General features: G+C 43.4%; 1 protein-coding gene, 1 long non-coding RNA gene and 9 other non-coding genes across 13 annotated transcripts; all 11 read right to left on the bottom strand.

The window, feature by feature from the left end:
• Positions 1–8,459: 8,459 nt before the first annotated feature.
• Positions 8,460–10,257, bottom strand: LOC118401594 (uncharacterized). The gene is made up of 3 exons (XR_004829290.2): positions 9,486–10,257; positions 9,102–9,189; positions 8,460–8,700 (listed from the first exon to the last, which is right to left on the bottom strand). It is a non-coding gene; the product is annotated as an uncharacterized LOC118401594 (long non-coding RNA).
• Positions 8,773–8,909, bottom strand: LOC118401612 (small nucleolar RNA SNORA57). Its single transcript, XR_004829304.1, has one exon. It is a non-coding gene; the product is annotated as a small nucleolar RNA SNORA57 (small nucleolar RNA).
• LOC118401608 (small nucleolar RNA SNORD82) lies at positions 9,269–9,341 on the bottom strand. Its single transcript, XR_004829300.1, has one exon. It is a non-coding gene; the product is annotated as a small nucleolar RNA SNORD82 (small nucleolar RNA).
• On the bottom strand, positions 9,996–10,132 carry LOC118401614 (small nucleolar RNA SNORA57). The gene has a single exon (XR_004829306.1). It is a non-coding gene; the product is annotated as a small nucleolar RNA SNORA57 (small nucleolar RNA).
• Positions 10,258–11,103: 846 nt separating the features above from the next.
• On the bottom strand, positions 11,104–18,400 carry ncl (nucleolin). 3 transcript variants are annotated; one of them, XM_052475489.1, is made up of 16 exons: positions 18,235–18,399; positions 17,069–17,164; positions 16,861–16,975; positions 16,588–16,701; positions 16,109–16,219; positions 15,683–15,832; positions 15,285–15,368; positions 14,964–15,090; positions 14,498–14,634; positions 14,069–14,195; positions 13,829–13,965; positions 13,503–13,635; positions 13,025–13,170; positions 12,690–12,819; positions 12,075–12,364; positions 11,104–11,861 (listed from the first exon to the last, which is right to left on the bottom strand). In XM_052475489.1, the coding sequence occupies exons 1-16, from the start codon at positions 18,250–18,252 to the stop codon at positions 11,800–11,802; spliced, it is 1,977 nt and encodes a 658-aa protein (XP_052331449.1). In that variant the 5' UTR covers positions 18,253–18,399; the 3' UTR covers positions 11,104–11,799. The 3 variants fall into 3 exon arrangements, with proteins under 3 accessions (XP_052331449.1, XP_052331450.1, XP_052331448.1); XM_052475490.1 differs by having other exon boundaries at positions 15,285–15,369; positions 15,687–15,832; XM_052475488.1 differs by having other exon boundaries at positions 16,588–16,975; positions 18,235–18,400.
• LOC118401607 (small nucleolar RNA SNORA75) lies at positions 12,518–12,653 on the bottom strand. The gene has a single exon (XR_004829299.1). It is a non-coding gene; the product is annotated as a small nucleolar RNA SNORA75 (small nucleolar RNA).
• On the bottom strand, positions 13,239–13,370 carry LOC118401606 (small nucleolar RNA SNORA75). Its single transcript, XR_004829298.1, has one exon. It is a non-coding gene; the product is annotated as a small nucleolar RNA SNORA75 (small nucleolar RNA).
• Positions 14,707–14,843, bottom strand: LOC118401615 (small nucleolar RNA SNORA57). Its single transcript, XR_004829307.2, has one exon. It is a non-coding gene; the product is annotated as a small nucleolar RNA SNORA57 (small nucleolar RNA).
• On the bottom strand, positions 15,160–15,232 carry LOC118401610 (small nucleolar RNA SNORD82). Its single transcript, XR_004829302.1, has one exon. It is a non-coding gene; the product is annotated as a small nucleolar RNA SNORD82 (small nucleolar RNA).
• LOC118401609 (small nucleolar RNA SNORD82) lies at positions 15,912–15,985 on the bottom strand. The gene has a single exon (XR_004829301.1). It is a non-coding gene; the product is annotated as a small nucleolar RNA SNORD82 (small nucleolar RNA).
• LOC118401613 (small nucleolar RNA SNORA57) lies at positions 16,312–16,448 on the bottom strand. Its single transcript, XR_004829305.1, has one exon. It is a non-coding gene; the product is annotated as a small nucleolar RNA SNORA57 (small nucleolar RNA).
• Positions 18,401–23,484: the final 5,084 nt, after the last annotated feature.

Genomic DNA, 23,484 nt, shown 5'->3' with positions numbered 1-23,484 from the left:
AGGTGTTTAGTCCCATGGTCCTTAGCTTAGTGATGAGTTTTGTTGGCACGATGGTGTTGACCGCTGATGCAGTCAATTTACAGCATTCGATTGAGTGCGATTGAGATTGCGTCATCTGTGGACTCAGTACTTTGTTGAAGCGCCTTTGGCAGTGATTACAGCCTCGAGTCTACCTGAAGCTACAAGCTGGACACACCTGTATTGGGGAGTTCCCATTCTTCTCTGCAGATCCTCTCAAACTCTGTCAGGTTGGATGGGGAGTGTCGTTGCACGGCTATTTTCAGGTCTCTCTAGAAATGTTCAATCAGGTTCATGTCCAGACTCTTGCTGTGCCACTCAAGGATATTCAGACTTATCCCGAAGCCACTCCTGCGTTGTCTTTGCTGTGTGCTTAGGGTCATTGGGTCACTTAGGGTTGTTGTTTTATTGGAAGGTGAACCTTCGCCCCAGTCTGTGGCCATGAACGCTCTGGAGAAGGTTTTCATCAAGGATCTCTCTATACTTTGCTCCGTTCATCTTTTCCTCATTCCCGACTAGTCTCCCAGTCCCGGCCACTAAAAAACACACCCACAGATGGTGCATGTTTCCTCCAGACGCGACACTTTTGTCATTTAGGCCAAAGAGTTCAATCTTGGTTTCATCAGACCAGAGAATCTTGTTTCTCATGGTCTGAGAGTCTAAATGCTTTTTGACAAACTCCAAGCTGGCTGTTATGTGCCTTTTACTGAGGAGCGGCTTCTGTTTGGCCACTACCATAAAAGCCTGCTTGGCGGAGTGCTGCAGCAAGGATTGTCCTTCTGGAAGGTTCTCCCATCTCCACAGAGGAGCTCTGTCAGAGTAACCATCAGGTTCTTGGACACCTCCCTGACCAAGGCCCTTCTCTAGGAAGAGTCTTGGTGCTTCCAAACCTCTTCTATTTAAGAAGGATGGAGGCCACTGTGTTCTTGGGGACATTCAATGCTGCAGACATTTTTTGGCACCCTTCCCTAAATATGTGCCTCCACACAAACCATTCCTTTTGCTCTGATATCCACTTTCAACTGTGGGACCTTATATAGACAGGTGTGTGCCTTTACAAATAATTTTCAAACAATTGAATTTACCACAGGTGGACTCCAATCAACTTGTAGAAACATCAAGGATGATAAATGGAAACAGGATGCTCCGGAGCTCAATTTCAAGTCTCATAGCAAAGGGTCTGAATACTTATGTAAATAAGATATGTGTTTTTATATTAGCAAAAATGTGTAAAAACCTGTTTTCGCTTTGTCATTATCGGGTGCTGTGTAGATTAAGGAAATTTTATTATTTAATCCATTTTAGAATAAGGCTGTAACGTAACAAAATGTGGAAAAAGTCAAGGGGTCTGAATACTTTCTGAATGCACCATATAGGAAGTGTATTTATTTTAAATGACTATATTACCAGTGTTAACCTTCCTTCAGAATTCTGTCAGTGAATTTAAGTGTTAACATTTCTCCAACTCAACCCCACCAAGTCTTCATAGTATCCAAGTGCTCGGGGTGATGTTTTTTGTACAAAGATTGTGAATGACATATCATGCTGTAACTATGCATGTATACCAGAGAGGACAACGCAGCAAGGCCATGGCTGTGGACTAGTGATGCGCAGGGTTGACTCATAACCCACAGTTCCTGCAGTTATATCTGCTTGAGAGGCGTGTCTCGGATCATGAAATATATATACACATATATTTTTTTATGGGGGGGGTAATTGCATTTTCTCCCTGGTCTCTGAACATCTTTGCTGCATGAGAGAAGCAGAGGTGAAAGATTGAAGCAATAGTTATACGGATATAGGACATTCTGGTGAGCAAGGGATTATTCCGTATTCTAGGGCAACAAGAAATGACGGAAGAAAAGCTGCATGTAGGCCTCTCTCATTATAGACAACAAATATGCTACCAAAATGTCGGCACAGACTCAATTCGTCAGGGGATGAGCTCTACATGTTGACTCCAACAGTTGTGTCAAGTTGGCTGGATGTCCTTTGGTTGGTGGACCGTTGTTGACTGTGAAAAAAACAAACAAAACAGCAGCATTGCAGTTCTTGACACAAACCTGTGCATCTGGCATCTACTACAACACCTAGTTCAAAGGCACTTGCATATTTTTTTGCCCAATTACCCTCTGAATGGCACACAAACACAATCCGTCTTAAGGTTTAGAAATCCTTTTTTAAACCGGTCTCCTCTCCTTCATCTACAATGATTGAAGTGGCTTTTAAAAGTGACGTTGTGGCGGGCCGGGTGCCTGCAGGCTTGACCTCGGTCGTCAGTTGAACAGTGTTTCCTCTGACACATTGGTGCAGCTGGCTTCTGGGTTAAGAAGGCAGGTGTTAAGATACTCGGTTTGGCAGGTCATATTTTGGATGCATGACTCGACCTTACTCTCACAAGCCCGTTGGGGAGTTGTAGCGATGAGACAAGATCAAAATTCTCCCACAGCCCCATCCCCTGCAGTGCAGCAACATAAATGTCACTGCCAAAAGCCTGCGATGGTCCCATTGAGTCAACCGCTACCATCAGTCCCGCAACAACTTCTGCACTCAGTTTCAGGCACCTGGACGCTAGTGTTTGTGTCATCAGGGCCGTAGACCACTGCTGTCCCAATTTACATGTGGGATGTTCCCAAGTCCTGTAACATGAACAACACTTAAAAACAAAGGGTTTATATACTGTACGATTCTGCTGGTCTTTACTTGGCAGGGTCCCTGCCAATGGCGTGACTTGCTCTAAAGAATTTCACATCGTCTGAAAATAACAAGTATATTGGAATTCAGCAAACACACTAATAATATACAATAATAAAAGTAGAAAATGTTTACTGGTTCCTTAACATTTCATAGAAAACTATAACAATGCTGTCAAGTCAATAGTATCCCTCTGACCATGGACCACTGCCGTTTCCTGATGACAAAGATTTCAAGGTGAGCCGTCTCCCACCAGAAATATGCTGTAGCTTGCCCATCTCCAAGGCAAATATGGTTGAAAAACAAAGTCATTGAGTAAAACACATTGTAATTTACCTTTATGGAAAACAAAAGCCAGGGAGGTTGAGGTGAGACTGTTTGTGGCAGCACCACGGTACATGTATTGATCCCTGACACCAATGTATCCAGCTATTCCTCTGACAATGGGTTATATAATGCCATTCCCAAAAGTCCCTAATCTGTCATGCACCTGTTTACTGTTCTTATGGATACCCCCCCACACAAACAGCTTTGCAAAACATGAGAGCAAGAGCAAGCAAAGGAGTCGGGGTATAGTCTTCATGAATGCTTATGGTTGGACATCCAGTCATCCCATCCTCAAATTCCATATCAGTGTGTGCTTCTGCAGCTTGATAGAAATTAGTGACCAAACGATGTAGCTTACTAAAGGCGTTCGACCACTTCAAGGGGAATCCCGATTTGGTTTGCAACGGAACTGAGCACTACAAACTCCAAGAAGTCAAGGTCGAGGGGAGCTCGCTCTAGCAATTGCATCAAGTTAAATTTGAGCCTTTCCAACACGATTTATAGCAGCAAATCTTGAAAAATGAAGACTATTTTTGTTCTTTTTTCTTATAGTTAAGGTGAACGTTTGGAGTAGTTCAAGCTAAACTTCACTGACTAATGCTTGGAGCCAAATGTATCTCTGTGCATCTGTACTAAATAAAGCAAGCAGTGGCAACAGCCCTTGTGCACGCAAACAACAGCTCATGGTCCCCTGGCGCAGCCATTTAGGTGAATCACTAACATACCTGGCAGCATGAGTCCAAATGAGCCCCGCTGGGCAACTGAAAGATGTCCTGGCAGTGACAGGGATTTATTGGAGAATTGCCTTTTAATTTCTTCTGTAATTCAAACCAATATTAAGAAAGGCCAAACTAGTCCCATGTAAAAGATGAATCACGTCGTCTGGATGTCCATTGGTCTCATGTGCAGCACAGTCACACAGATATATTAGCTTGCCATGGTTGCCCATTTCGTCACAATAATGCATTATCGAACAGCACTGATGAACATCAAAATGGCATTATAGTGGATTGGATATACAATATTTCCGCAGGGTGCAAATGACAAGTAGGAAAACTTTTGTCATCATTTTGTGTCGCAATGCAGATTGACTTCAGATGCAGTATAACGTTAGCTAGCTTAGATTGAGGGGAGAACACCGGATTTTTAGCTTGCCAACGATAACTTTGATTGCTATTTGCGCGAGGTTTAACCCTATGAATACTTTTACATACTTTACATTAACGTTAATGTTGCTTTTATTCACAATCTTCCTGTGCTGCTTCTCACATGAATAAGTCATATTCCAACTAACTAAAAGGATTAATGTCAAAAACTCACCTGAGGTGGGTTTCACCGAGCCATGCTTTCACCTGTCTCCAAGGTGAAACCACGGAAGTATAGGGTGAAACACATGTCCTGCACATTCCAGAATGACAACACCTCCCCTGATTGGTCAGGAAAAAAAAACCTGTCCACCAGAGCTCGTGTTTCTGTGCTGCTTGCTTGTAAGATTTTTAATCTGCAATTTTTTTTGGCATAGTTTAGTCACAAAATGGAGTGCTAAAGCTATGGGTCCACAGATTCAACATCGGCAAATTTAGTTTTGATTCGCAGACGTCACAAATTAAGTAAATTAGTTGGATTAATTCTCAAATGTCGTTGCATGTTTGCAAATCTTATTGAATTGATTCACATCTCAATTTTACATGTGCAAGTTATACTTTACATGCTTGTATAATTTTGTCATTAATTTACATCCATAGTTACGTGATTTTTAAATTGATTCAATTTCGATAAAACATTTTTTTTAAAGTATTTATTTTTAAACCGGCCAACTCATAAAAGCCCATAATGTCAAAGTGGAATTGGGTTATTACACCAAACCGGTAGGATTAGGTCTTTGACATTGTGATTTTATACCCAAAAAAATGCAAAACTATTCTGAACATATTTAAACTTCAAAGAAAACATATTTCCCCATCTTGGGCATCAACGCCCTATTAGCATAGGCCATTCTGATGTGGATTTGTCTTCAACCCCGTTGTGGACACTATGGACGTTGTCTGATTAGGATACGTAATTAAACCAACATTTCCATATTAATCCGGTGTCCCTCAAACCAATTAAATTACTGAAAACATAAAATCTGAGACCTCAATTAAAAAAAAAAAAATAAGTATGGTTTCACTTCCGAATTCAAACTAAAATAAATTCTCATAATGGCTCTTAACATTTTAGACTGAGTTACACAAAACATTAAATTAATATTTCACAAACCTTCCAAAATGTTATCACAAAATTCTCACGTTACTAGGGTAACGGGGGTAAAGAGATGCATACGGTTTCCACATAAATTGGTTATTTACTCTCAAATTCACTCCAAGATTTTCAATAACATTTTTATTTCATAGATAGAACCATGTAAATGAGGACAACATAATTTTAATTAGAAGAGCTTTATTAACCCAACTGCAGTAAGACACTAAACAAAAACATAGCAGACATTAACATTGAACCGGTCATGAGAGCAGGTCAGCTTACCAAACCGGTCATCAGAGCAGGTCATGAGAACCGGTCAACAGAACAGGTGAACAGAACATGAAAGCGTGTGAACATTATGACCTTTTCAGAGTAATGTAGGCTCCCAGAACTGCTGTTACAACACCTACGTCATCACAACCATCTTCTACACTCCTCAACAGCTACTGGAGGAATGGAAAGACCCGAAAAAAAAAAACACTACAGGCTGGGTTCCCATTGGGCACACTTCCTGTTGTCAGGCTGTGGCATTGAGGTATGTTCTGTGTGTTTGAGTGTGTGTGCAGCATGGAGCTGGTTTCACAGGTAGGTCAATATTTTAGGGTTGTGTGTGTGTGTCTGCCTCTTGCGTCATGGTGTTCATCCTGATAGTATGGCCCACACCTCTTGTTCAAGATCTTTATGTGGCAAGATATCAGTGGATGTCAACACGAGCAGACCAGAAGTAGCCGTTTGATCCGACCCAGATGTATACACTTCACCCGGACATGTGTTTTCATGTGTTAAAGATGATGCCTGGATACTGTAGGTCTTCATTGTATCTGAGACTACACCAAAGCAGCCTTGGATTTCCCCATTTCCTTCCATGGCTGTGAGTTTCCTTCACCGACTTACTTTTTTTGGAACAAATTCTTATTTTCAATGACGGCCTAGGTGGGTTTACTGGCCTAGGAACAGTGGGTTCACTGCCTGTTCAGGGGCAGAATGACAGATTTGTACCTTGTCAGCTAGGGGATTCGAACTTGCAACCTTCCGGTTACTAGTCCAACGCTCTAACCACGAGGCTACGCTTGCCTCCCCTCCCTCTAACCACGAGGCTACGCTGCAGATCAAACGAAAACAAGTAGAGTGACGGGGTTTCGTTTTTGGGCACAAAATGGACACCACTCCGGTGAAGAACTGGAGACCACATGGCATGCAAGAAATATATATTTTTTAAATTAAGTTTTTGGTAAGTAGTAGTTTATTTAATGTAACAAAAGTTAACCCCAATCTAACAAAAATCTATGAAATATAGATATCTTTTATAACTTTGCCTGTCTTTACACCATGTTGTTCAGAAGACTTGTATGTCACCAGATAAGTACACTATTTTATGTGGGGGGGTCGTTGGCACAACGGGGTTGAGGGTAGACTGAGGTACACAACTAAATGGTGTGATTCAAGTCAATTAATCATGCATTTATTTGGGGAAAATATATTCAACAAATGAGCACATATATATGTTGACATTTATGGCTCATTTGTGCCAAAGTACAAATTCGGCAAAGGCCACGACAAACTGCTCGGTGTGGACTCACTGTGTGCAATAAGTGTTCAAAAAAATAATGTGGGACTTCCTGATCTCTGTACCTCACAAAATATATTCTCTTTAAAAAAAAAAGGTCCCTCAGTTGAGCAGTGAATTTGAAATACAGATTTAAACACAAAGACCAGGGAGGTTTCTTGCCCTGAATACATTGGGTTTGGGGCAAATCTAATAAAACACATTACTTAGTACCAATTCAAGCAGAGAGGTGCCTGCATCATGTGACAGGTATTCCTGTAATCATCAAGGACTGGGTCGCGTTTACAGATAAATCAAAACGGAAGTTAAAACAAGCTAAATCCAAGCGGAAAATCTGGTTTACACCAGACAGTGAGTGGGTGATGAATTCACCTTTCAGCAGGACAATAACTTATAACTACACTAGAGTTGCTTTCCAAGACAGTGGAAGGTCCTGAGTGGCCGAGTTAATTTATTTAAAATCAGCTTGAAAATCTATGCTAAAACCTAAAAATGAGTGCATAGATATGGACAGCGGTCTAAGGCACTGAATCTCGGTGCTAGAGGCGTCCCTACAGACCCGGATTAGGGTCCCCATCACAACCGGTCATGATTGGGTCCCATAGGTTGGCTCGGTGTCGTGAAGAGTTTGGCCGGGGTAGGCCATCATTGTAAATAAGAATTTGTTCCTAAACTATCCTAGTTGTGCAAATATTGTTTTAAAAAAAAACATGTGCGCAAAGCTTACTCACCCTGAAAGACCGCTGCAATCCCTGCCAACGGTGATTCTAGCATGCATTGCGACTCAAGGGTGTGAAATGCAATATTCATACAAGCAATTCATTTCAATTTCAATAAATGTGCAAATAAACTATTAAAAAAACCTTTGTCATTACGGGGTATCCTTTGTAGATGGGAGTAAAAAATATCAATGTAATCTTATTTGATTTCAGGCTTTAACGCAACACGAATAAGTCAAGGGGTATGAAGAGTTTCTGAAGGCACTGTTAAATCCTGCTTTATCCTTCTCAACTAACATCAAGGCGGTGGCCCGTTCCTGTAGGTTCATGCTCTACAACATCCGCAGAGTACGACCCTGCCTCACACAGGAAGCGGCGCAGGTCCTAATCCAGGCACTTGTCATCTCCCGTCTGGATTACTGCAACTCGCTGATTTAGATTTAGATGCACTATTGTAAAGTGGCTGTTCCACTGGATGTCATAAGGTGAATGCACCAATTTGTAAGTCGCTCTGGACAAGAGCGTCTGCTAAATGACTTAAATGTAAATGTAATTTAACACACCTCACTCCTGGAGCAAGTTACATAAAGTGGATGATCAATTTCAAGTGTGGATTAAGGACCCGAGTTTTCCTTAAAAATAGTGTTGTATTTTTTTTAAAAACATTGGACTACTGTGATCACGGCACGAGACCCCTGGGCTCAACGGGTTCTCTATAAATACCAAAAATAATTAGCTGGCTTCAGCCAATGGCTTGTCGTCATTAGTCAACTTACTCATGTCACACTAGTTTATTTTTTATTTTTATACCACTTCAGAAAGTGCCATCACAGGAAAGAACAATGTACACAATCGTTGGAAGCTCCAAGTATTATGAAAGGAAAGGTCAAGACTTTAAAATCACTTCAGTTTATTCAATTATCACATTTGTGAAAACCTTAGTTTCAAACAGCAAGATTTAGTCAATGCACTACAAATATCAACAGTAATATAAATGTACCTTTGTCCCCCTGGGAGTTCCCTTTGCTGCGGGTCTTGTCCATTTTCAGCTCCTGTCCCATGCACTTCTTGCCGTTCAGCTCCATGGCCGTCTGCATGTCCTCCGCTGAGGCAAATTCTACGTAGCCAAACTTCCTGGTGCGCAAGACAATGTGCATTAGAAGACTGCATATTAAACCCATCAATTAAGCTTCATTGTCTTTTTTCAAGTGTGCCAGCGATTGAGGATAGGACCAGCAGACGATAACACACACTGGTACCGAAGACATAGCACTGGCTTTGTTCTACCTCCGTACAATCACACGTGAGTACTGAGCAACTACAGGTGTGCCAAGAAATGGAGGGAATGCCCGTTCTCCCGTAGACGTGCCAACGCCAAAAGGCGGAGGCAGGGGCTAATGTAGTGTTCACCTGCTAGTCACAACTAGGAAACTGAAATGGGGCAATAGGGGCGTCACCCAGCGGTGATGACTGCCGGCGACCAAGCCACCCCTTTCACCAAATTAGTAATTAACCTTAATCAAAATATCACTTACCATCATCGTCACGACTCTTTAGCCTTGACCATGCCTGCTTTCTTTGCTGCGGGTGCCGGGGTGGTGTCCACCTCCTCTTCCTCATAGTCTGGAAGGCACGACAGATGGCTTTAGTCTCACTAGACCCAAATCATCAACTACAGACCCATTTACTGACCAGGGATTGGGCACATCAGATCAAATAAGTAGCGACATCAAATACATTCAGTATTAAGTCCCTTGTTGTTCATCAAGTGTGCTTGTGCTCAGCTGACCCCCGATATCGATCTGCCAGTGTGGCCCGTACCACATTGAAGTACCATAATGTTGCGTACCACCCATTCTTTCGACCAATAAGCCCTACATGCAACGCCCAAGATAGGCAGCAGCGGGCCCCATCCTTACCCCTCATCATCGTCGTCAGACTACTCCTTGGCTGCCATGACCTTCAGCCTTCTTTGGGGGTGGTGCCTCCTCCTCAAATTCTTAATCTAAAGACAATGGAGTCACATTAAACATGAGCATTTGCAGTCTAGTTGGTAAAACCACTTAAACACGAGGGCCCCAGGTAGAATTAAACATTCTACGGGTCTACCACCTTTAAAAAGAAGTACACCTGTCCAGTACCAAACATGTGAAAATGGTGCATGTTCGTAGTAACAAATAAAAACAAATTGTTTTTCCAATGACATCGGTGTGCATTGAGTGATTGACCAATAGCGAGTAGGCATTGCCTACAAACATCTTCCTCTGCTACGAAACATAGAAAGACACCATTCTTACATGTTGATGTGGTGCTGGAGATTAATATGTAGACTTTAAAAATAAATTCCCTTTTAAGGAATACTATACCCTAAAAATCATTTGAGTGTTGCATAGAGAGCCCATTTAAATCAGGCCCCGTTCCATATTAGTAAGTGTGCCAGCGATTGAGGATAGGACCAGCAGACGATAACACACACTGGTACCGAAGACATAGCACTGGCTTTGTTCTATCTCCGTACAATCACACGTGAGTACTGAGCAACTACAGGTGTGCCAAGAAATGGAGGGAATCCGGGTTACTAGTAGTCACGTAAATCGCTCAAACCATAAACCACTGATAAGTGTCCAGCCCTCATTAATTGTCCTGACAGTTTCACTGTGTATCCAATAGAAATATAAAAATTACGTATGGGGAGATATTCATACCGTAGTCATCATCTGACTTCTGCATTGGCTGGAGCTTTTGTGGGTGTGGTTTCAGCCTTTTGGGGGTGGTGGCAGGGAGGGGCCTCCTCAGACTCCTCTGAAAGGGCAACAAGTGTAAGGGCAGTACAAAAAAAAGCATTGATGGTCAGTACAAGTAGCCTTGGGAAACGATCAAATTTCAATAAACAGAACCTTGGAAGGGAAGTGTTTTAAACAGTTCCCTTTGAAATCAATGCTGCCGATTGAGAACTTAATTCAATATCTACCAGTAACTTTATGGTGGAAAAAAGTACAGAAAATGATAAGGTTCTTACCCAAGTCAACCTCACTTTTAGCTGCTTTCGGTGCTGGCTTTGCTGGTGCGACAGCCTTCTTTGCTACTGCTTTTGGTGGGGCCTGGAACATTGTTAACACATTAAGATCAAGGCGCGTTTCTGGAGAGAATGTGTCCACTTGAGAGGTTAGTCTTACCTCCTCTGCATCACTTCCTTCCTCTTCCACTGCTTCAGGTGGCGGGGCCTTTTCTTGGGGGTTAACCTGTTTCTCTGGGTGGCTAATTTAAAAATATTAAAAGGACAGAGTGGCAGCTTCGCCCAAATGGTGCATTTTTCTGCTTAACTTTTACCGCTATCGGGGCAGCCGTGAGAATGAGATCCTGGGTGCAATCGGGTTATCCTTAACTATAAAAAAAAAAGAGAGAGTCATCTAGCTTCACCGAATGCTTGTCTTTAGTCAACTGATTAAGTTCCTCTTCAACTGAAATAAAGGGCCATAATAACAAATGATTCTTTGGAAAGTTCCAGAGTATTATGAAAGGAAAGGTCAAAAGACATTTAAAAAAAAAAATCTCCACTTCGGTTTATTCAATTATCACACTTTGTGAAAACCTTTACATTTTCAAACAGCAAGATTTAGTCAATGCACTACAAATATCATATGATACATTTTTTTTTGTATAACGTTATTCGAGGCCTCTAGTACCTCTAGACTTCTAAAGACATTGACTGTACCCCACCCAAAACATGACAAAACACCGATTTACGAGATTCTAAACGCCCGACAGACATGGGCCGATTTAATCTTCCATCCATTACAATATGCCTTGCACATTTTTTACCGTTATACAGTCTCACCTAGAGCAAACTAGAACAAAACAAGGATATTAAAGGATACAGGACTTTCTTACAAAAAAGGTAAAATGAAATACAAATTGTTGAATGTACAATATGTACCTGAACAAACAGGGCTTTTTCACAGCAAACAGGGTTGCCAGACATTCCATTAACTCTTTTGGGGGGGAAAAAAACAAAAACAAAACTCATGTGGATGATGCAGGAAGGACAATTCAAAACTGACAGGCAGCTCTCAAGCTGAGAGGGTGAAAAGGTTGGTGCGGGGGGGGCGCTAGAGAGCCCATTACAGTTATATATATCAATGAAGCTTTCTGGAATGTCCAAAAGGCTCTGCCAGCGTATGGGTACGGTGATGAAAACAGAGTCTTTTCAAAACAGTAAAATAGACAGGGGTTTTAATCATCAAATTTGATCTTCTTGCCCTGGGGCTTGTCTCCGAATCCACCGCCTCTTCCACCTAGAAAAGGGAAGGAGAAAAAAAAAGAAAGTCACGGTCTGTTCCTTTGAAAGAAGCACATTAACACGAGGGTCTAAGTTAGGAGACTGCTTCAGCAGTTCAATGGACCAGATCAGTACCTACTATCTATGAGATTCATCACAAGATATCAGAGTGAAAAGTATCCATCATCTCCGGTCTACGCAACACAAGAGCCAAACTCTGAACCTTTACCTCTGAATCCACCGCGTCCACCCCCACGGTCACCTCCTCTGCCCCCCCTGAAGCCACCGCCACGACCTCCCCTGCCGCCGCCGAAACCTCCGCCGCCACGGCCGAAACCACCACCGCGACCTCCCCGTCCACCGCCGCCAAAGCCTCCGCGACCCCCACGGAATCCACCGCTGTCTCCTTTGGGCTTGGCGTAGTCCAGGTTCACACTGCTGCCGTCAATTTCGCCGCCCTCCATGGCCTCTTTGGCCGCCTTGCAGTCGCTCTCGCTGTCAAAGTCGACAAATCCAAAGCTGGAGGGGGAAGGAAGGTGACAAATGAAGGGAGAAGTGCACGTCTGCAGAAAGGAACAGGAAGTGGTGATATCTAACAAGCACAATTGATTTGCAACGCAAACGCAGTAGCCCTTCAGTAATCACCAGAGGCATATTGCTAACATCTCGTCATTTTGTTTCACATCAGACATGGGCAAACTGCCACGGAGATCAAGGTAGGTGCCTGTTTTGACTGTGATTTGGCTCTACTTCTCGTGCGAATCCATTCACTGTCATGGTGTGGGACAGGAGGAGCTCATGAGAAGAAGTCCCAAGGCTACATAGGAGTTACAACATCATTTACCATTTAGAGTTGCCGGTGTCACGGTCCGTCACCACTCTGGCTCCAGTGGCACTGTCGAAGGCATCTCTGAGTGACTGGTCTGTGGTGTCTCCAGAAAGCCCTCTGACAAACAGGGTTTTCGTGGGACCTCCTGGCAGGGGGGTTGGAAGAGAGAACTTATCAATGCTACATTTAACAGACGTTCTTACCCAGAGCGACTTAATATTGATGCATACAGGTAGCTGGATGAGCCAACCACTCACACAGGAGCCAAGAAGCCAACTTCCTTTCTAACTGACAACAGTCTACACAACCGAAGACCGACAACAACGGGAGTAAAGTTTAAAAAAACCTACCGGATCCTCCTCTGCCGCCGGCGTCTCTGCCTCCACTGTTCTGGCTGTACTCTAGCCGGATTTGCCTGCCCTCAATCTCTGTTCCGTTAAGGTTGTCCAGCGCCTCCTTGGCTGCCTCTGCACTCTCAAACTCCACAAAAGCAAACCTGCACAGGAGAGACAAATGGGTTTAAGTTCCCGAAGCTTTGATGGGGGGTTGTTGATGAGATCTTAAAATTGTTTCACAGCAGACATGGGCAACACCTGTTGAGATTAGGGGGTGCCTGTTCAACTTGTGATTAGTCTCTACTTCTCGTGCGAATCCATACAACGCCACTGATTGGCAGAGAGGAGCTCATGAGAAGCCCTGAGGGTTTTGGTCTGACCCATCCCACGAGGTCACATCCAACAGAGCAGTAGGTACTGCCGGTTTACCAAAACCCCCCCACACTAAGTCAGGAAACTAGTGATGCTACAGGGGGAAAAAAAAACTCCTCACCCTTTGGGCCTGCCGTTGTTCTGTGGTACCCTGATGGAAACAGCCCCCTCGAATGCACTCTGAAGGGAGTCTTCTGTAGCACTGTAGGACAGGTTGTTAACGATGAGGGTCTTGCTTTCAGCCGCTGCCTGAGCTAAGAGAAGGAACAAGATGATAACGGTGGATGTTGGCGTGCATCGGCACCACGGAAGTAAACATAGCAACAGACCAGTATTTCAGTACTTGACTATCTTTGAAATCATCACAGAGTGTCAGGAAGGAAAATGTTTCATCACGACATGGTCCCGATTGAAGAACTAAAATGCCCCGTCGCCGGTGGTGCGTACCTGGTGGTCTTCCTCCCTTCTGGCTCTTGATGCCTGTGTAGTCGACCATGATAGAGCGTCCCTGGACATCGGCACCCTGTGCCTCTGTTAGCATCTTGTCCGCCATGGCCTCAGTCTTGAACGCAATGTAGGCAATGCTGTGGGGGGTGCAGCTTGGTTAAATTTACTACTATAAATCAGGCCTTAAGAGAAGATACAATATGCAAATGCATTAACCAGGAAACAAAGACAGGTCCTCACCCTCTATTGGAACCGTCCTGGCCTGGGGGTATCCTGATTTCAACAGCATCCGCAAACACTTCCTTCAAGTCGTCTTCTGTGGCCGAGAAGGGCAGGTTTTTCACAAATAAGGTCCGCGCGTCCCTATCTGTTAAATGAGAGAATGACAAAAAAAATTGACACAAGAGGGCGATGTGCACAAGAGTTGAGACAGGTGAGTTCTTAAAATACTGACAATGAGCATTCAGCTGCACCCAAAATAGTTACTATGCAAAAGTTCAAACACTTACAATCTTAGCATCTGTTCAAGCAAGAATCAAAACAACTCTAAGATAACATGTTCAGAAGTAACAAATGTAAATCTGGGTTGTTGAACAAGCACAGATCTCTATGGCTTTCTCACTTAAGCCAAGAGCACGAATCGGTCTGCAAGGAAACAACCCCCCTTACCTTTCTTCTCATCCTGGGAGTTCCCTTTGCTGCGGGCCTTGTCCATTTTCAGCTCCTGTCCCATGCACTTCTTGCCGTTCAGCTCCATGGCCGTCTGCATGTCCTCCGCTGAGGCAAATTCTACATAGCCAAACTTCCTGGTGCGCAAGACAATGTGCATTAGAAGACTGCATATAAAACCCATCAATTAAGCTTTATTGTCTTTTTTCAAGTGTGCCAGCGATTGAGGATAGGACCAGCAGACGATAACACACACTGGTACCGAAGACATAGCACTGGCTTTGTTCTACCTCCGTACAATCACACGTGAGTACTGAGCAACTACAGGTGTGCCAAGAAATGGAGGGAATCCTGGTCAATAAAGTCAAAAATCAACTACCCTCTCCCATCAAGAACACCAGTTGTGTCTGGCCAATTGAAAAGTAGGAACAATCATAACATAGGAATCCACCGGCACGTCACTTACTTTGATGCGCCAAGTCTGACGTCCTGAACCTCAAGGTTCTTCTTTGAGAAGAAAGCTGCCAGGGCTTCTTTGATTTCATCAAAGTCCTTGTTTGAGTTCAGGTTGCCGATAAATAGACAGAACGTATCTGAGAGGGGGGAGGGGAACGATCAATCAGGTTACTTTTTAAATGATCTTCATCAACGGCAACCTACGAACACCGTCAGAACAACACGAAGGTGACATCAAACGAATCAGTATTAAGTCCCTTGTTGTTCATCATGCGTATTATGGTTCAGTGTGGGAGCAGCTGTTGAAAGGGCTGACTGTAAAGGCCCTTACCATCACTTTCGGACTTGGCCTTCTTGGCAGGCGGGGTCTCCTTCTTGTTGTCGGCCTTCCTCTTTGCAGGAGTCGCTGGGGCCTCTGTGGAACAAGACAGCCTGCTTAGGACCCAAATACCTTCAAATAACAGGTGCGCTTTTGTATAGACCAGCTCTGTACTATATATGTGCCAACACCAAAAGGTGGAGGCAGGGGCTAATGTCGTATTCACCTGCTAGTCACAACTAGGAACCTGAAACGTCCAACTTGATAACGAGTTGAATGTGACACGTTTGCCTACAACATGTTAGCAAGTTGGTCATTTCAGAGTACTGGCCAACATGTGAACGTGCCTGCCGGAGACCAAGCCACCCCTTTCACCAAATGGGTAATAGAAATAAACCTGTATTACTTACCATCATCATCATCGTCGTCATCATCATCATCATCCTCCTCGTCTTCGTCATCATCATCATCGTCGTCGTCAGACTCCTCCTTAGCCTTGACCATGCCTGCTTTCTTTGCTGCGGGTGCCGGGGTGGTGTCCATCTCCTCTTCCTCAGAGTCTGGAAGGCACGACAGATGGCTTTAGTCTCACTAGACCCAAATCATCAACTACAGACCCATTTACTGACCAGGGATTGTGCACATCAGATAAAAATAAGTAGTGACATCAAATACATTCAGTATTAAGTCCCTTGTTGTTCATCAAGTGTGCTTGTGCTCAGCTGACCCCCGATATCGATCTGCCAGTGTGGTCCGTACATTGAACTACCACCCATTATTTCAACCAACAAGTCCTACGTGTAACGTCCAAGATAGACAGCGAGATCCATCCATACCCTCATCATCATCCTCGTCGTCGTCAGACTCCTCCTTGGCTGCAGTAACCTTCACTGAGGGCTTGGCAGCAGCCTTCTTTGGGGGTGGGGCCTCCTCCTCGGATTCTTCATCTACAGAAGAGAGTAACGTTAAACACCCCCATGTCCAGCTTAAATCAGTAAAACCACCTAAAGGTGCATCTAGAACTCATCAATTGGGCTTCAAGTGTGCCAGCGATTGAGGATAGGACCAGCAGACAATAACACACACTGGTACCGAAGACATAGCACTGGCTTTGTTCTACCTCCGTACAATCACACGCGAGTACTGAGCAACTACAGGTGTGCCAAGAAATGGAGGGAATCCGGGTTACTAGTAGTCGCGTAAATCGCTCAAACCATAAACCACTGATAAGTGTCCAACCCCCATTAATTGTCCTGACACTTCCATTATGTATCCAATAGATATATAAAAATTGCGTATGGGGAGATACTCATACCATCATCGTCATCATCATCATCTGACTCTTCTGTCTTAGCTGGAGCTTTCTTTGCAGGTGTGGCTTTGGCTGGGGTCTTTTTGGGTGGGGGGGCCTCCTCCTCAGACTCTTCCTCTGAAAAGTCAACAAGTGTCAGGGCAGTGTAATTCAATTCACCAAAACTACAATCTTTGGTCTGTAATTTCACTAAACACACGTAGTAAAAGGTGTAAATAGCTCCTTTGAAACGAATGCTGCCGATTGAGCGCTTGATTAAAATGACATGGTTCTTACCAGAGTCATCGTCCTCTTCACTTTCTGCTTTTTTTGCTGCTTTCCCATTCTTAGCTGCTTTCGGTGCTGGCTTGGCTGGTGTGACGGCCTTCTTTGCTACTGCTTTTGGTGGAGCCTGGAACATGTGAACATAGTCAACACATTAAAAAAACAAAGTTATTTTTCCATAGAGAATGTTACCACATGATGTTACACAGGTCAGTTTTACCTCTTCCTCTTCGCTTTCTTCTTCACTGGATTCCTCTTCCACCTCTTTAGGAGGTGGTGGGGCCTTTTTCTTGGGGTTAGCCTGTTTCTTCGCTGCCTGTGAAAATTGGAAACTTGGGTTCAGCATTATAAAAAGTTATGGACAACAAATCAAATCTAGACATTTGTTTAGTGGTTTTACTTGCTAGCCATTTTCCTGAACGCAAAAGCGACTTGCTATGAACATATGGGCAAAAATTTATTTTAGGACAGCCAGTAACTAACCTATTTAAATTTGAGGCAATTTCGAGCGAATGTGACAAACCATTCATGCTTGACAGACCAGACTTGCTTTTAACTTGCCGAGTTTGGGGCTCGCACCTCGTGTGTGGCATTTGGGGGCTGGCGCACAACCCACGTGGGGAGCACAAGTACGGCGCTAGCTAGCTAGCTGCTAATATTAATTATTTTTGTCAGTTTTGTTGTACACCAAATTAGCGTGTCTCAAAGTATTGTCGCCGCGTTTAATTAGGAATATGCCGGGTTGAAGAAACATTCAGCTCATAAATAACGAACATGGTACACGACAGACCTCAAAACATTTGCGCTAGGCAGCTAGTTAGCATTAGCTAGCTAAACCAGCACATTGCCTACGGAAGCCAAAAATCCAACTTGTCTTAGATTGAACTAATAAAATGTCATAACGCCATAAACAAAACAAAAATCAACTACTATCAAAATTACAGAAATAAGTTGTTAACTAGTTAACGTACGAGCGAGCCAGGGTACGAAAGAGCACGCTTGATTCGCGAACGCGCATGCATGGCCATTTTAGGCAGAACTGTAAGAACAGAGAAAACATGGCTGATCAAATCTGGGTCGAGATAAACGTTAACTGCTTAACCTCCAATAAAAAAAAAATTAAAGGCCACAAAACAACGATTGTATTAGACTTAGCACCAAATACATATATATATACACACATGTTTTGTTGCTAAGTAGTAGTAGAATGAAATGGGCAAGCCAACATTAATGCGTGTCTCTGCCATTTTCTAATGTCGGGCTGTCGTCTATTGCAATAGAGGATACCTCATTTTGGATGTAAAAAAAATAAAATAAAAACACCCGCATTGACAAACCAACACGATTTAAGTAACGGAACATAAAGAGTGTAAACAGTTGTCTTACCTTAGCTAATTTCACCATGGTTGTGTTGTGTTTGGACGATTTTGGACGTGTAGAATGTTAAAGCTCAACAAAAAAAAAGGATTACTGTTCGCTGCACGTGGCCCAACCTACTCTTTCGAACACCGAGGAAGAAAGACAGATACGTAGAGAGACGCGCGGGTTACTTTCCTGCTCTGCGCGTACACTGTACCCCGCCCACATTACAAATCTCCTCCACTCACAGAGCAAACATTTGCATAGTGTCTGCGTATGGGGCTTTCACGTGCACGCGGATTTTGCACTTGATTTTAAAACAAGCCCCCCCCCCCCACCGAAAAAAAAGCAGTTACTCGAATGTGAATTTAAACGAATCGGTTATCGTTGAATCACACGCTTGGTTATTTCAAATTATATTTCTTTGTTCACATCTGACTAATTATATAACTGCAAAAAAATGATATCCTTTGAGGCTTGGGCTATGCTTATGTATGTCCAATGTAAGCCTACAAGCGTCCTTGGTCCACCATACCTACACATATTTTGAAGCCATTATGTATGTTTGTACATGTCACCTAGCTATTAGACAGCTAAAATTTCATGACATGTCGATTTGTCGAAAAATACACTATAAAGCTCAATAAATTGCTGGAATTTGTTACAATTTTTCGATTGAAATGACACTTTGTATTGATACACAGCTGTTTCGATTTGAGCCACGTGGTCTCCTCCAGCTGCCTATCAACCACGTGCTTCTTCTTTGACTATTGTGTGCTGATGTTCAGCACTGCGCTAATTATCTGATCCACATCAACTCTACGTTATACAACGAACTGTGACTGGTATAATGATGAAGACATGATTAAGCTTCAGATCAGGGAATCTGCGCAGGCTTTGAGCCACAAAGAGTTTATAAACCCAGAGGCGAAACATCACGACTTTCAGAACCGCATGGTGAAGTAGACCGGGATTTAGGGTTTGAGAAGTCAATGCTAGAAGTGAACAATTCCTGTTTAGCGGGTCATTTTATCGAAATCTAAAGTCACAACCCAGATTCGAGCCAGATTCTTACGCAGTTGAACATGTTATTACTCCAACCTATTGGAAGTGACAAACTGACACGTTTTCATTTTCTTCAAAAACGACTTTAATATCGGAGCGTGACGACAGTTTAGACCAGATGACGTATTCTGCTCATTAATTTTTACATAGCCGACGTCGCCTTACAAGCGTGATCGGGGGATTTCTATTGTAGAAGCAAGCAGCTTCTGCCAATCTTCATACTATTTACTACTGACTTTGCTTGAGCATTCTGAACAAACTTTTTTTAGGCCACACAAATTTACCTTCCTGCTCTGTGCGTGCACTGTACTCCGCCCACATTACAATCTCCTCCACTCACAGATCAAACATTTGCATATTGTCTGCGTATGTTCTTCACATGCACGAGGTTTGCGATTGACAAGAAAAACAACCCAAAAGCAGTTACTCGAATTAATCGACATGGTGAATCACACGTTTTGATATTTAAATGTAATTTCTTTGTTCATCATACAGGTTCACCATCTATTTAAAAACATTGAATAATTACATAACTGCGAAAATAATACCCTTGGGACTTGGGCTAGAGCATGGCCAATGTAGGCCTTACAATGGCGTCCTTAATCCACCATGCCTATACATATATTAATGTAATGATGTATACATTTGTACATTCCACCCAACTGGACAGCTATAATTGCAATGTGTGTTGATATGTCTAAATAATATACCAGAATGCTCAAAGGTGGTCAAAAAATTCTAGATTGAAATGACCCTTTGTATTCATACATAGCTGTTTGGATTTGAACCACATCTGCATATCAACCAGTGGAGGCTGGTGGGAGGAGCTATAGGAGTACGGGCTCAATGTAAATGCTGAAATGGAATGGTTTTAAACAAAACATATGGAAACCATGTTTGACACCCATAACAATGAGCCTGTCAATCAATCAAAATGTATCAATAAAGCCCTTTTTGCATCAGCCGATGTCACAAAATGCTGTGTAGAAATTAAAGTGCCATTATTTAACGTGACTAGTGATCCATTTATTAAAGTGTCCAGTGATTGGGTCTCAATACAGTATATACATGTGATGTATATGATTGGGTCGCAATACAGTATATACATGTGATATATATGATTGGGTCTCAATACAGTATATACATGTGATATATATGATTGGGTCGCAATACAGTATATACATGTGATATATATGATTGGGTCTCAATACAGTATATACATGTGATATATATGATTGCGTCTCAATACAGTATATACATGTGATATGAGTAATGTAAGATATGTAAACATTATTAAAGTGCCATTATTTAAAGTGACTAGTGATCCATTTATTAAAAGTGTCCAGTGATTGGGTCTCAATGTAGGCTGCTTCCTCTCTTTGTGAGATTAGCAGTCTGATGAACTATCTCTCGGTCCCAGCTTTGATGAACCTGTACTGACCTCGCCTTCTGGATGATAAGCGGTGTGAACAGGCAGTAGCTCGGGTGGTTGTTGTCCTTGATTATCTTTTTGGCCTTCCTGTGACGTCAGCTGTTGTAGGTGTCCTAGATGGCCGGTAGTTTGCCCCCGGTGATGCATTGTGCAGACAGCACCACCCTCTGGAGAGCCTTCGTGTTGAAGGCGGTGCAGTTGTCGTACCAGGCGGTGATACAGCCCAACAGAATTCTCTCGATTGTGCATCTGTAAAAGTTTGTCAGGGTTTTGGGTGACAAGACAAATTTCTTCAGCCTCCTGAGGTTGAAGAGGTGCTGCTGAGCCTTCTTCACCACACTGTCTGTGTGGGTGGACCAATTCAGTTTGTCTGTGATGTGTACGCTAAGGAACTTAAAACTTTCCACCTTCTCCACTGCTGTCCCTTAGATATGGATAGGGGGGTGCTCCCTCTGCTGTTTCCTGAAGTCCACAATCATCTTCTTTGTTTTATTGACGTTGAGAGAGAGGTTGTTTTCCCGACACCACACTCCGAGTGCCCTCACCTCCTCCCTGTAGGCTGTCTCGTCATTGTTGGTGATCAAGCCCACTACTGTTGTGTCGTCTGCAAAGTTAATGACTGAGTTGGAGGCGTGCGTGGCCATGCAGTCGTGGGTGAACAGGAAGTACAGGAGAGGGCTGCGCACACACCCCTGTGGGGCCTCTGTGTTGAGGATCAGCGAAGTGGCGATGTTGTTTCCTACCTTCACCACCTGGGGGCGGCTCGTCAGAAAGTCCAGGACACAGTTGCACAGGGAGGGGTTGAGACCCAGGGCCTCCAGCTTGATGATGAGCTTGGAGGGTACTATGGTGTTGAATGCTGAGCTGTAGTTGATTCTCACATAGGTAGTCAATGAACAGCATTCTTACATAGGCATTATTTTTGTCCAGATGGGATAGGGATGTAAGTCGGATAAGAGCGCCTGCTAAATGACGTAAATGTAAATGTGGCATTGTGCAGTGCGATAGCTGATTGCGTCATCTGTGGACCTCTTGGGGTGGTATGCAAACTGAAGTGGGTCTAGGGTGGCTGGTAAGGTGGCGGTGATATGATCCTTGACTAGCCTCCCAAAGCACTTCATGATGACAGAAGTGAGTGCTACGGGGCAGTAGTCATTTAGTTCAGTTATTTTTGCCTTCTTCGGTACAGGAACAATGGTAGCCATCTTAAAGCATATGGGGACAACAGAATGGGATAGGGAGCGATTTAATATGTCCGTAAACACACCAGACAGCTGGTCTGCGCATGCTCTGAGGACGCGGCTGGGGATGCCGTTTGGACCGGCAGCCTTGCGAGGGTTAACACTTTTAAATGTCTTACTCACGTCAGCCACTGTGAACGAGAACACATAGACCTTGGGAGCGAGCCACATTGGTAGCACTGTGTTATCCTCAAAGCGGGCGAAGAAGGTGTTTAGCTTGTCCGGGAGCAAGACGGTGTCCGCTGGTTTTCCCTTTGTAACGTTTTGCCTGTTTGATTGCCTTACAGAGGGAATAACTACAATGCTTGTTTTCAACCATATTCCCAGTCACCTTGCCATAGTTAATGCGGTGGTTCACGCTTTCAGTTTTGTGTGAATAGTGCCTTCTATCCATGTTTTTTGGTTTGGGCAGGTTTTAATACATTTACATTTACATTTACATTTAAGTCATTTAGCAGACTCTCTTATCCAGAGCGACTTACAAATTGGTGCATTCACCTTATAATAGTCACCGTGGTAACAACATCCCATATCCACTTCCTGATGAACTCAGTCACCTTGTGTCTGTGTAAACGTCAGTGTTATTCTCAGAGGCTACCCGGAACATAACCCAGTCCGCGTGATCAAAACAATCTTGAAGCATGGATTCCGATTGGTCAGACCAGTGTTGAATAGACCTTGGCATGGGTACATTCTGTTTGAGTTTCTGCCTATAGGAAGGGAGGAGCAAAATGGAGTCGTGATCTGATTTACCGGAGGGAGGGCGGGGGAGGGCCTCGTAGGCATCTCGAAAATGCTAATTGCAGTGGTCAAGGGTTTTTCCTAAGCGAGTCCTACAGTCTATGTGTTGATTTTTTTATTTGACCTTTATTTAACTAGGCAAGTCAGTTAAGAACAAATTCTTAATTTCAATGATTGCCTAGGAACAGTGGGTTAACTACCTTGTTCAGGGGCAGATTGACAGCTTTTTACCTTGTCGGCTCGGGGATTCGATCTTGCAAGACCAAACCTCTAACCACTAGGCTACCTGTTGCTACCTGCTACCCCCTGATAGATCTTTGGTAGCGTTTTCCTCATATTTGCTTTGTTAAAATCCCCAGCTACAATAAATATTGCCCCGGGATATGTTGTTTCCAGTTTGCATAAAGTCCATTGTAGTTCCTTGAGGGCCGTCGTGGTATCGGGTTCAGGGGTCAATACACACGGCTGTGACTATAACCGAATAAAATTATCTTGGGAGGTAATACGGTCTGCATTTGATTGTGAGGTATTCTAGGTTGGGTGAACAAAAGGTCTTGAGTTTTTGTATGTCATCACAATCACACAAAACATACACTACAAACTTCCCAGAGAGTTCTTTATTCCTGTCTGCGTGATGAACTGAGAACCCAGCTGGTGAGTTACCACCGCTCTGATATACAAAAGTTCCTTTCGGCTGCATGTAATAACACAAAAACATTCTGGGCTATAATAATGTAAGAAATAACACACAAAACAAAATACTGCAAAGTTGCTTAGGAAATAGAAGCAGATTTGAAT

Source organism: Oncorhynchus keta, chromosome 22 (genome assembly GCF_023373465.1).
Source record: "Oncorhynchus keta strain PuntledgeMale-10-30-2019 chromosome 22, Oket_V2, whole genome shotgun sequence".
Classification (NCBI taxonomy): Eukaryota; Metazoa; Chordata; class Actinopteri; order Salmoniformes; family Salmonidae; genus Oncorhynchus; species Oncorhynchus keta.
Note: the sequence above shows the minus strand (reverse complement) of the source record. Positions and strands in the feature narration are given on the sequence as shown.

Bases quoted from the DNA above. Each gene is read 5' to 3' on its own strand.
- ncl (XM_052475488.1), bottom strand. The intron at 15,091-15,284 runs GTAAGGGCCTTT...CCCCCCTCTCAG, and splicing joins GGCCAAGTCCGAAAGTGATG to ATACGTTCTGTCTATTTATC. The intron at 12,365-12,689 runs GTAAATGATGTT...TTCCCCCTCCAG, and splicing joins GACACCGGCAACTCTAAATG to CTTTGGATTTGTCGACTTTG.